Source organism: Leuciscus leuciscus (assembly GCF_965113295.1).
Source record: "Leuciscus leuciscus genome assembly, chromosome: 15".
Classification (NCBI taxonomy): Eukaryota; Metazoa; Chordata; class Actinopteri; order Cypriniformes; family Leuciscidae; genus Leuciscus; species Leuciscus leuciscus.
Genome location: NC_138739.1, coordinates 17,056,741 through 17,070,185, shown reverse-complemented (window position 1 = coordinate 17,070,185; position 13,445 = coordinate 17,056,741). Strand labels below are relative to the sequence as shown.

At 37.6% G+C, this 13,445-nt stretch overlaps 2 protein-coding genes across 3 annotated transcripts; one reads left to right on the top strand and one right to left on the bottom strand.

Annotated features, from left to right (window-relative positions):
* The first annotated feature begins 880 nt into the window (after positions 1-880).
* Positions 881-9,259, top strand: LOC309475479 (uncharacterized protein). 2 transcript variants are annotated; one of them, XM_082138267.1, is made up of 9 exons: positions 885-1,328; positions 2,129-2,452; positions 2,551-2,871; positions 2,961-3,080; positions 4,657-4,965; positions 5,118-5,429; positions 5,519-5,830; positions 7,721-8,026; positions 8,671-9,259. In XM_082138267.1, the coding sequence occupies exons 1-9, from the start codon at positions 1,283-1,285 to the stop codon at positions 8,724-8,726; spliced, it is 2,106 nt and encodes a 701-aa protein (XP_081994393.1). In that variant the 5' UTR covers positions 885-1,282; the 3' UTR covers positions 8,727-9,259. The 2 variants fall into 2 exon arrangements, with proteins under 2 accessions (XP_081994394.1, XP_081994393.1); XM_082138268.1 differs by lacking the exon at positions 2,961-3,080 and having other exon boundaries at positions 881-1,328.
* Positions 9,260-9,760: 501 nt separating this feature from the next.
* LOC309474968 (elastase-1-like) lies at positions 9,761-12,515 on the bottom strand (the record flags this gene model as incomplete). Its single annotated transcript, XM_082137586.1, has 5 exons — positions 9,761-9,874; positions 10,004-10,153; positions 10,242-10,384; positions 10,480-10,616; positions 12,256-12,515. The coding sequence occupies 5 exons, from the start codon at positions 12,513-12,515 to the stop codon at positions 9,863-9,865; spliced, it is 702 nt and encodes a 233-aa protein (XP_081993712.1). The 3' UTR covers positions 9,761-9,862.
* Between the last annotated feature and the right edge of the window lie 930 nt (positions 12,516-13,445).

The window sequence follows — 13,445 nt, the reverse complement described above, 5'->3', positions numbered from 1 at the left end:
AAAGTTTAACTATTATTTACTAAATTTTTTTGGTGAAACATTTTTACACTCAAAAAAATGTAGTAAATTTTAAAGCTGTGAAATCAATGAAATATTCTGTATGTAGGCTATTGAGTAAATGCAAGTAAAAAAATTAAGTAAATCTGAGTAACTGCATCTGGTACATTAACAAATAAAATTGAGTAGAAATAATTTAACATTTAAACATTTTAAAAACAATATTTATGAGTAATATTATCCTAACTGTTTTTATTTATGAGTAATATTAACTTTTTTTTTATTTCCTCTAAACCTTTGTAAAATAGTAGCCTATTCCATACAACCACCAGTATACGTTACATGACATTGGCCTTTATTGTCGATGAGTACAGCAATACAGCACATTTTACACTGTTTTTAACATGTATACAATATTGCCTACCAATATTGGGTGAATTGTTTTAATTGAGTAAACTTACTCAATTTCTTTTGAGTGTGTTAAATATATTAATAGCCTAATATTGATTTGAATTAAGTAATATTTTTGTTTCTTGAAACAGATCAGTTTAATTCAACATTCTCAAATATTTTGATAGAAATTTCACAAATATATTAAGTGTATTATAAAGAAATAATTGGTTAGTCAAATACTAAATTATTTTATTGAAAAAAAAACTGAAATATATCTGTAAATTTTAGATAAAATTAACTGTTGGATTTTTACTGAATTATTTTGGTATGTTTAACTCAAACAATCAAGTAAACGATATTCAGAGATTTTATTAAGTTAATAAAGTTAAATATTTCTGTAATATTTACTAAGCCACAGAATTCTTTTTTACAGTCTGATTGCATGTTGAATGCTCAAAGGAAGTTAAATGGAAAATAGATAGGCTACTGATCTGTGATCAGGTTTTGCCTTCCTCTGCCCTCATGAGTACAATGGCAGAAACTACAAGCAAGAACACTAGATAGAGATTGGAAACCAACAGCATATTATAGACCTATGTTATAATTACGTTTCTGGTTTGACTTGAAAATGAGCATTACAGAAAAATAACATTTGTGCATAACCTAAATGATATTCATGAGCGAACATTCGTTGTTTTGTAGTAACCGGCTCATCTGTTCAAAATTCCTCAACAGTGAGTCAACACTATTTTTTTGTTTTGTTTTTTTGCCATCCGTCACGGTCTCTCACTGTCACTCGTGCTTTGCTCGTTTATAGCCTACGACAGAAACGTCACGGATCGATCACCTCATCAAGTCGAGTCATGGTTATGATCTAGGATTCTAAAACAATATGAAGAAACTGTTATTGCTCTTTTCTTTCGCTTTATTTTTTCAAGGTAAGTCATCGGTTCGTCATTCTTTCGGTTTCACATTCAGGCTAATAGCCTATGTTCTTATCCGTAAAATGTCACGTATTAGGTTACAACAGATTCGGGGAAATACGAATTTCACCGTCGCTGTAATGTTGATGAATCGGAACATTTTTAAGTAAGGAAAATAATTTGCAAAGAATATACGAAAAGCTAAATCATTGCTTTTGTCTGTTCTACAATAATATAGGGGGTGGGTTTCCACACAAACAGTTATAGCCATCAACATCTGATAAACTCATCTTAAATTGGTCAAAGATACATTCATGACGGAATCCACTCCTTCATTCATAGCCTTCATAAGATTCACACTGCTTCTCTTTTGTTATGCAAATATTGCGCAATCATTCGTGGACAAATTCCACAATGATAAGATTTTCATTTTATGATGATATTTAATTTTATAGTTGGTTATTCAGTGTATTCTGTTGGCTGTTCTAATAGGATGATATAATCGTTAAGATTTAAATATCGACTGCTGTTACACTAAAAAAAAAAAAAAAAAGTTCTTTATTGGCATCTATGTCTATGAAGAACCAACTTTTCCATTGCACAAAAAGGTTCTTTACATTATTTAAATGTTAATTTACACTATGAGTAACATATTTTTAAGAACTGATCACTGAACGGTCCTTTGAAGAACCAGGAATGGCTCTTCTATGGCACTGCTGAGAAATCCCTTCTTTTGGAACCTTTATTTTTAAGATTGCACTGTTTACAGTTTACTGATATTGAAAACTTTCAGCTATATTTTGTTTATTTCTCAGGTGTGTTTGGGGAGACGACACAAGTGTCAGTGAAAGAGGGAGATTCCGTCATTCTGCAGTCTAATGTCACTGAAATACAGAGAATATTTTTGTTGATGTGGATGTATAGATCTCAAAACTCCATTATCGCTAAAATCGAGGGCACAGCTCAGACAGTCTCATTATATGATGTTGATGATGGGAGATTCGAGGACAGACTGCAGCTGGACAATAAGACTGGATCTCTGACCATCAGTGACATCAGAACCAAATACTCCGGAGATTATTATATAAAGATCATCAGCACTGAGACCTTAGTCAATACATTCAGTGTTACTGTCCATGGTGAGTAGCTCCGATATATCTATATTGATTATAGTTTAGGCCTATTTTACTTTTAAAATGCACTATGTATCGCATAACTGTTCCTGTTTGTTTTCCAGATGTGATTTTTGCAGGGTTGGAAAACAAGAGAGAAGGAGATTCTGTGACTCTACACACTGGTGTTACTGATTCAGAGAAACACGATCTAATACGGTGGACGTTTGGAACTACGAATCCAGACACTTTTATAACTGAAATGAACGTAAAGATTCATGAGATCACATACAGTCCTGATGAGAGATACAGAGAGAGACTACATCTGGAAAATCAGACGGGATATCTCACCATCAGAGACCTCAGAACCGCAGACGCTGGTGTTTATCAACTACAGATCTCCAACAGTAAAGAGACCTTATACAAGAGATTCAATGTTTTTGTTGGTAAGTAGCTCATGTTTTATCATGTTAAATGAGCATTTGCCTTAAATCGCACAGTAAAATTACTTAAACTAATGACTTTCTCTCTTCAGCCATTCCAGATCCAGGTTTGTCCGCTGGTTATATTGTGCTGATTTGTGTTTTTCTCCTGCTGTGTGTGGCTGTAGCTCTGGCTGTGATTTACTACATGTTCAGATACTCTAAACGGAAAGGTAATCATTATCTACAGCTAATATAGCAAAAGAAATAACCCCATATAAGAGTTTAAAAGTTTATTTAATTTGCATAACTATGTTTCCTTCAATTGAGAAATACTGTATCTTTAACGAATTATGTGTGTGATCTTAAAGGGATACTCCACTTTTTTGGGAAATAGGCTCATTTTACAACTCCCCCAGAGTTAAACAGTTGGGTTTTACCGTTTTCGAATCCATTCAGCCGATTTTCTGATATTTAGAAGAATAATTAATAATAAATTAATAATTAATAATAATAATAATAATAATAATTCATTACATTTATATAGCGCTTTTCTCTGCACTCAAAGCGCTTTACATAGAAGGGGGGAATCTCCTCAACCACCACCAATGTGCAGCATCCACTTGGATGATGCGACGGCAGCCATATTGCGCCAGAACGCCCACCACACACCAGCTTACTGGTGGAGAGGAGACAGTGATGAAGCCAATCAGTATATGGGGATGATTAGGAGGCCATGATGGACAGAGGCCACTGGGCAAATTTGGCCAGGATGCCGGGGTTACACCCCTACTCTTTCGAAAGACATCCTGGGATTTTTAATGACCACAGAGAGTCAGGACCTCGGTTTAACGTCTCATCCGAAGGACGGTGCTGTTTGACAGTATAGTGTCCCCATCACTATACTGGGGCGTTAGGACCCACACAGACCACAGGGTGAGCGCCCCCTACTGGCCTCACTAACACCTCTACCAGCAGCAACCTGGTTTTCTCAGGAGGTCTCCCATCCAGGTACTAACCAGGCTCAGCCCTGCTTAGCTTCAGTGGGCAACCAGTCTTGGGCTACAGGGTGACATGGCTGCTGGCTGCATGGCTGCATGAAGAATGTCAGTAACCAGACAGTTTCTGGTCCCATTGACTTCCATAGTAGGAAAAAATATATACTATGGAAGTCAATGGGACCAGAAACTGTCTGGTTACTGACATTCTTCTAAATATCAGAAAATCGGCTGAATGGATTCGAAAGCGGTAAAACTCAACTGTTTAACTCTGGGGGAGTTGTAAAATGAGCCTATTTCCAAAAAAAGTGGAGTATCCCTTTAAGAAAAACAGGAATTGAATGTAGCTGTAATGCAGTCTGTGATTCTTGTTCCCACTTAAGATACAGGAAGTTCTAGAATCCTTGAAATGCATTTTATAAAGTTACTTTTAAAATAAATTGAAAACCAACAGAAAAAAAGAACATCCCTTTATTAGGGCTACTTATTTATGCAGCTCACTAGGAGTTTTTGCAGTTTTTTGCTGTGAATTTTTGAAAAATTAAACATCTCCATGATGTTGAGAGTCAGACACAAACGGTGTCAGAAAACAACGCTTTTGAATCAGATTGAAAAGCAAAATCTGAGAGAAGATCTGTTTCTTGTTAGAACAGCTCCTTCATTGCAAATGCATTCTCACTGTTTTGGAGCAAAGCTATTATTTCTGATGGGACCTCAGACATTTATAGTGGTTTATTCGTAAATTTTTCGTAAAACTATTTGAAAAATGAAACATCTGTTAAAACTTTTTTTTATCTTGGTGCTGAGACAGAAAATAAAAAAACGGTGTCAGTGACGGAGGGAAATTCTGTCACGCTGAAAACCGGTGCAACTGAAATCCAGAGAGAGGATGAAGTACTCTGGACATTTGGACCGCAGGACATGGTCATCGCTCAAATACACAAAAAGGCCGGTAACATTTCGTACGCCGACGACGAGCGGTTCAGCGACAAACTGCAGCTGGACCAGCAGACTGGAGATCTGACCATCAGCGACATCAGGATCCGAATCTCTGGAGATTATCAGATGCAGATCACCGGCAGCAGATCCAAAATGAAGAGATTCAAGGTTATTGTACGAGGTATGTGGGTGAAATACTTCAAACACCCTACAGTATTGTCTGTAAATGTGTTAATTTATTCATTTTACACTTCATTGAGGTCTAAAGTGGGATTTGAGTTGTTCATCTGCACATATCAACATGCTTTGTTTCTATTTCTTTATGAAATGAAGTGGACACACTGAAATTCACGGAGGGAGAGTCTGTCCATCTGCAGACTGGTATTGCTGAAATACAGAAAGATGATCTGATTCTGTGGAAGTTTGAACCTATAAACGCCCTCTTAGCCAAAGTTGATGGGCAAACCAATGAGACCAGCGTCTACGATGTTGACAACGAGAGATTCAAAGACAGACTGGAGCTGGACAGTCGAACTGGAGATCTCACCATTACAAACACCAAAAGCAGCGACTCTGGAGTTTACGAAGTACAGATGAAGAGCAGCAATAAAGCTTCATACAAGAAATTCAACATTCTTGTTTGGCGTGAGTAGCTCAAGATAATCACAGTATTGATAGTGCGGTTTACTTTCACATTCACATGTTTCTTCTATATGTTTCTCTCTCTTTGGCAGTGAATACGCTGAAATATACAGTTGGAGATTCTGTGACTCTACAAACTGGTGTTACCAATCTGAAGAATGATGATCGGATACTGTGGAAGTTTAGCGATAAAGAAACGTTCATAGCTGAACTCAACGCAGCCACCAATCAGGCCTTATTCTATGAAGGTCCTGATGGGAGATTCAGAGACAGATTACAGTTAAACCAGCGAACTGGAGATCTGACCATCAGGAATATCAGCAGAGCACATTCAGACGTTTATACACTACAAATCACCAGCGGCAAAAAGATCACATGCCAGAGATTCATGGTGATTGCCCACGGTGAGTAACACAATCATATTTAGCACTGTTTTGATGCTTTTAATGGTCTTAACACAGATTATTAATAGTTAAAGACACAAACAACTGAAAAAAACCAACCTGATCTCACGGGAAAACATAACTTTGTTACAAGGTTGACAAGAAAATGTGAAAATATTTGGGCTATAATTTAATCTGGTGGATAAAGCGAGGAATATAATAAATAAAAGTCCGCTACTAGAAGATGATCGACAGGCCATGTTTTCCCCCTCTTTGCCCTTCTTTACTCAAACATCAGACTTTTTAACGCAGGAAAGAGGTGGCAACAGTTTACACAGGAATCTTGTGAAAAGAATAAAATGATGGCTGAAATGTCGTTCCAGCTGACAGGAACGTTCTTAGAACTTTAGCTAACGTTCTGGCAAGGTTCTCTCAAAGTTCTTCCAGTAACATTAATAGCGAACTCTAGTCACTTCTTCGCTGATTTTCCCTTTTGTTGTCGCATGTTTTCCCCACGAGCTCCCCCTACAGCTGTGGGGGGGCGTATATGTCACAACACGGTCGTAAAAAACTCACTTGCGGCGGCCTCCTCCCCCTCTCTACCGCTGCTCATGTGCGTTTGTTTTGATCGGAGCAAGCCAACTGTATCGTGTGGAGCTATGTCTACCGAGGTGAGTAATCTGGTAATACATCATACATGCGTGTGTGTTTATGTCGAATTGCCGTAAAGCAATTCGTGTTTCGCGCTCGTTCTCGTTCTCGCTTCTCACGAGACTTCCAATTTCTATCTTGCCGGGACGGTAGTCCCAAAATTGCAAGGTTGGTTTTCCGCCTGGGAACGCTGGGGGGAGCGGGGAAAGTCACCAATATCACCAGAACAGGTTGTTTAACCATCCAAATGATTTCTAGACAGTTTTATTAAGTTAAAAAAGTTACCAAGTTCTCCTTTAATTATATATCATTCATGGAATGTTTTTTTTTCTCAAGTTTTAGTTAGATGTTCGTCTAACTTTTTTTAAAATTATTTTACTTTGTTTCAGAATGTTTTAGAGAACATTCTAAAGTAACTCCTATAATGTTTGCAAAATTCTAAAATGGAATGTTCACTTAACTTTCACATTACCAAGAACAAATTACCTGAAGCTCTAAAATTATACTTTCTTTTCTGTTTTTGTCCAGAAAGCTTATATCATTTCATTTTTATAATATTTTCTATTTTCTTATGCAATTTTTTTGGGAGATAAAAAAAAAAAAAAAATTTAACTTTAAATTACTAGACATTATAAAATCATCTTTTGGTAAAGTTTGATCATTTTTAGTTTTAATTTTGAGCATTTGTTAGGTTTTTACACGTATACTGAAGCATTCCTCGCAATCCATTCATTCCTAAGGGGGTCATGGGAAGGATTTGTTACTTTTATTTTATTACAAACACATAAACTCCTCGAATCCAGTCACTTTTGTGTGTGTGTGTGTGTGTGTGTGTGTGTGTGTGTGTGTGTGTGTGTGTGAATTGGTGGTTCAAGTGCGACAAAAGTCTTAAGGGCTTGGACCACTGCGATGAACACTACATTTAAAAAAAAAAAAAATTTAATGAAGGAAAGATGAGGGTTTGAGAATATTAGCAAAACATTCCTAGAATTTTTTTTTTCTTTTTTATTATAGAAACACTGATTTTGATCGTCCAGGTTTTCTTAGATTAACAATTGAAATGTCGTTCCAAATCCAAACCAGTATAGATTCTTTATGTGGAACGCAGAAATCCATCACAATATTGAAGAAAATGTACCCTCTTGACCTCCTAATTAATCAGCCATCAGTTTGTTTCAATGTTACCGTGGCAGTGAGGTCAGATCACCTGTTATAATGTTCATGTTTGTCTCTTTTTTCCGATGCTGCGACAAAATGAAGAGAAGACTGTGTCAGCGACGGAAGGAGATTCGGTCACTCTGCACAACAAAACTGAAATACAAGATGGTGATCTGATTCTGTGGCTGTTTGGAGCTGAAGACAGACTCATAGCTAAAAGAGAAACAAATAAAAGTGCCTGTACATATTATGGTGCCGAAGGGAAATTCAAAAACATATTGAATCTGGATCATCAAACTGGATCTCTGATCATAAGAAACAGCACAACTGAACATGCCGGAGTCTATAAACTACTGATCATCAGCAGCCGAGAGACTAAATACAAGAGATATAAAGTTACAATCCGTGGTGAGTAACATGGTGATCTTTTTTATTTTGGCTCTGTGTACAGACGCTCTGAAATGAACATATTGCTGTCACGTCTTGTTTTGGTTTTGTTTCATGTCAGTCATGTTTCATGTCTTTGTCATGTGATTCCCTGTTAGTCATGTGATCCTGCCATGTGTTCCCTTGTCTGATGTGTCATGCTGTCATTGGTCCATTGTTTCATTGTTCATAGGTGTCCTTTGTCTAGTCATTAGTCTGTATTTAAGCCCTCATGTTTGCCATGTGTCTTTGTCAAGTATTGTTTCCTGTAACCACTGTTTGGTAAGTGCCGTGTCCATGCTTTTGTTTTCTGTTTGATCACGTTTTTGTAAATAAACTGCATTTGGGTTCCCAACAAGCTCACCTTCAGTGGACTACTTTACAATTTTACAATTTTACAATTTTACAATTTACAATTTTACAATTGCAAGATTTAATTTTCTAAATTGTCCTTTAATTTTCTCAATTCTTTACGGTTTGACACTCAACACTGTATTATTGTGAGTGTTTTTGATCGGGTAAGTGGTAGGAATGCTTGTTTTTTAAACATGTTTATTGGCTGAACATTGACACTAAAGTAGCTGAGACATCAACCTTTTTAACCAGTATTCTTTGTTTTCTTACAGAGAGAGAAAGAAATACAGACAGCGGGGATGAGCAGGAGGGGATACGCTTAATATAAATATAACTGTGAATTTTTGCACATTTTGTATGACATTATGTAAACAATTTTAGAGAATTTATAATTGACTATTTTAATTAGGTGCTTGTGAACATAACAAATGTGATCATAACTGAACTTGGTTCAAATGGTTAATCAATTTTATTTTTTTTTGTTATATGTTTATGAATTTATTTTACTACAGTCCTTAACTTGTTAGTGTATGGACCTTATATGTACTGTATAGCAGTGATTTGTTACTGTGTTATGTATTAGACAGTGCTATATTTCATATTGGCTGAATGCATGCATACTGCCTGACTCTAGTCATTGGACAATATTATAATTGGTAATAGTATACATTTTGATATTAATGAGGTTCTAATGAGTCTGGTTCGAGGTTTTTTCCATGTCTGGTTTCTTTATGGTCTTGCTTTTTGTATTCCACTGCTTTTTTGTGTGTGTTCCTTGGATGAATTGCTTTTGCTTTATTCTCATTTCCAAGTCATTTGTATAAAATTCTGCTCAATTAATAAAAGTTCATATAAGATATAGATACATACTGCTGGTATTAATATCTTAATATCTGTTTGTAAACCACAATGATGAAGTATTTTCAAAAATATTCTCTAGTTTAAAATAGTCAATAAATTCACTTTAAGGTACAGTCAAAATAACCATTGTTTGTCCCTATTGACAGTGGATCTTTTTTGCCCACAAAATTTCCCTAAAATGTTGCTATTCCCTACAGACCTTTTTTTAACCACTGAGCAAAACAATTTTCCCTACTTGATATTTTGCTCTCCTTAAATGTAAAAATGAATCTAAAAAGCTACATTTTTTGCGAACTCATTAATTAATAGAGGTTTCCACTACGATGGACAGCATATTTTCATTGTTGTTGGTTTCTCAGGGACCAATCAGTGACCAGACATTACTCATATTAGAAAAATGTATTTGTTTCAAATGGTCTGAAGGAGTTAATATGTCAAGACCATTACGTATAAACAATTAAAATTTCCACTTAAAAAAATAACTTCAAATAGTTAAGTGCTGTAAAGTTTAAGTAAAGTTTATTGTAAATATTTCTTGCCATTGCAGATGTTAGGTGCTGATAAATGGAGGATGTTTTTCTTTCATCTTCTCAGTTTTTCCACTTATCCAATGATCTGAAATGAACAAAATGGCACAAGAAATATGAAATGAAAACAGAGTATTATAAGATACAGTCATGACATTGATTGCTTGTTAGTTCCTTATGTAAAGTTTTATTATAATGATAATATAATTGCACTTACTCCACTAATCCAGCTGCTGTAGGCAGACACACGAGTGAAGACTGTTGGCTTCTGGTAGGCATTACAACCCGATGATGACACAAAGCTGGTCACACCATGGACGACGTACTGACCGCTGACCTGACAGTTCAGAGGACCGCCAGAGTCACCCTAAAAACAACACAACAGGAGACAAAATAAGACATTTTACTGCAGTATGAAATAGTTCATGATCTGTTTTACTGCCAGTCTTTCTCACCTGGCATCCAGACAAGCTGCAGCCACCAGCGCACACCATGGTGTTCTTCACGGTGCTTCTCCACCAGTCGCTACGAGAGCAGGTACTGTGGGCCACCACGGGCAGGTAGGCCTGTTTCAGCTGAGCGGAGAGTGACCCACCAGCTAAATGAAGATCACATCCATGAGAGGAAGGAATCAGGAATCAGTACATGCAAATGATTTCAGGCAACGTCAAAGCTATCTGAAGTGAAACTGACTCTGAGTGAGGCCCCAGCCGGTGATGTAACAGTTGTTGTTGTGGGGCAGAACCTGTCCAGAGGGTGGAAGGGCGGCCAGCTGCACATACGTGTTCAGAGAGGCATCAGAAGACAGACGCATAAGAGCGATATCATATCTGAAAAACAAAGAACAGACATCACAGTCTACAAGGTGCACTTCATTTCTCATACTAGGGGGCGCTATAACTTTAGAAGATCTTTAATATGATCATGTATGTTGTGTTGATGACGTAAGTCCAGGTAGTCGTGCATGAAACTTGTGTCAAAAACACAATAGAGTCAAGTATGCTGCTTTGATATTATCTGTAATTGTAGATATACAGTAGTTGCATGTGCGGCATTAAAGTTAAATGTGTAATTGTTGATAAATGTGTTTACTGTCATTAGTGCAAACAATAAGGCAACACTTTATTTTAAGGTGACGTAGTTACACGTTACTACATGTACTTTTATATTACTACTATAGTAATAACAGTAAAACAGTAAACAGCATAATTACAAGTAACTAAGCCTAAACCAAACCCAGTAACACTTTATTTTACAGTGTGAAATCAAATTCTGCATAGAAAACTTTAACCGCTAGCCTTTCTGCTGTTACTCGTGGCTGCTGTGTAAGTGCATTCTTCAATTCAATCGAGATATCAGCGTCTTCCTCTAATATGCTAAGGTACATTTCACATTTCTGCTTACTAAATGATCTTTATATAGGCTAGCCTATCTACAGGGCCTGACATTCATTTTGGTGTGAGGTTGGGGGTATTGCGTAGAGAGAAAGGCTTTTCTCTGTTCTTGACACACAGTACAATCTTTTACTCGGGCCTCAATGTCAGCATCTAAATTTGGCCACCAAAGGTAACTCCTGGCCAGGCCTTTCATCCTCGACACACCTGGGTGAGATTGATGTAGCCGTTCCAGCAACCCGAACGTCCTTGCTCTGGAATGATGGTGCGGTCTCCCCACAGCACACACCCGTCTTGAACACTGAGCTCTTTTTGTCTCTGTTTATAAGGTGCAAATTCATTTGTATTACTGTGATCAGGCCAACCTTTAAGCACATACTTACCAGAGAGGACAGGATCTCGAGTTGTCCAGTGCTTGATTTGCTCTGATGTCTTCAAAGGACTAACAACGCTGTCCAACATCAAGACATAATCCTCCTTCGGCTCTTTCTCTGGAATCTCTGGAACAGGAAGACGACTGAGGGCATCAACATTTCCATCGTCCTTTCCCACTCTTTAAGAAATGACATACTCGTATACCCCCAACATCACTGCCCATCTCATAATTCTTTGAGAGACCATCTGTGGCACAGCTTTCAGTTCATTCTGTAAACTTAGTAAAGGTTTATGATCTGTAGAGATCACAAATTTACGGCCATACAAATATTTATGGAATTTCTTTACCCCGAACACTACAGCTAAACCCTCCTCCTCCAGCTGTGAGTAGTTTTTTTTCTGCTACTGTAAGTGTTCGTGACACAAACTCAATGGGTCTCTCCGTTTCATCTGCCATTCGATGTGCTAACACGGCTCCCACACCGCTGATGCATCACAAGAAAGCAACAATTCTTTTTTCTCATCATAGTGGATTAACACACAGTTAGACTGAAAGGCTTCCTCTTGTTCCTCTTTCCAACCCCAGGGGACGTCCTTCTTCAAAAGCCTGTGCAATGGAGCAAGCAGTGTTGAGAGGTTTGGCAGAAACCTGTTATAGAAATCCAACAGTCCCAAATATGCTTTCAGCACGATTACTGACGTCGGTCTTGGTGCATCTTGAACTGCTTGGACTTTTCCGGGAACTGGATGAATACTAGTGGCATCCACTTTGTGTCCCAGGAAAAATACTTCCTTTTCCAAGAATTTACACTTTCCCTTTTTCAACCTCAAACCATACTCCTCCAACCACTGCGACACTTGATCCAGTGTCCTCAAATGCTCCTGATCATCTCGTCCTGTCAGCAAGATATCGTCCAGATATACAGTGACCTTTAGAATGTCTTTCAGGACCCCTTCCATGGTCCTCTGGAAGATTGCTGGACTGGAACTAACTCCCCCAGAAAAGTAATCTGGGGTACGTGAACAATCCTTTGTGTGTATGCATGACTCATATCTAACTTGCTGTGTTTTTCACCTCCAGCTAAAACTGCAAACATGCCCTCCATTCTAGGAATGGGATACTGCTCCAGTGACGACTCTCTGTTAATGGTTACTCTGTAGTCTCCACAAAGTCTTACTGTCCCATCTGGCTTTAAAACCGGCACTGCCAGGTGCTGAATTTCACAGGCTCTATAATATGGTCTTTAATCAGGTTGATCAAGTTCGGCTTCAACTTTCTCTCTCATAGCAAAAGGCAGTGACCTTGATTTAAAAAAAAAAAAAAAATAGGCTTTGCATCACTTGGTACATGAATCTTAGTAGTGGCTCCTTTTAATGTTCCAAGTTCCTCTTTGAAAACTGTTTCATGTCTTGCAACAACTCTGAGCTGTCTTTAATTTTACTCACTTTTTCCCAGCTGAGTTCCAGGTCTATGAGCCATGATCGTCCTGATAAATTAGGCCCAGATCCTGCCACCACCACTGCTGTGAGTTCTTTGATAAGCCCTTTGTGTTTGACTTTAACCTTGGTGGTACCTAGAACATGCACTGACTGTCCTGAGTATGTTTTTAAACAGAGAGAGCTTGTTTTGAGTTCAGGCAAGTTCTTTTTGGTTTCAGACTGATCTTCCTCCTCTTCTTAAAGATAATTTTTCCCTCTTTGATTGATGTCCTCCCCCATTTCCAAAATGTCCTGTCTTTATCAACACCAGTTTATTGTGGTTCATTTCTACATACTCTTTTCAACTTCCACCTTTGAACTAATTCACTGGACTTCGGATTAAAGTGATTTTTCAGCAAACTCACCAGATCCGCATAACTTTTTGATACAGGTGTTGTGCCGAATTTCAAC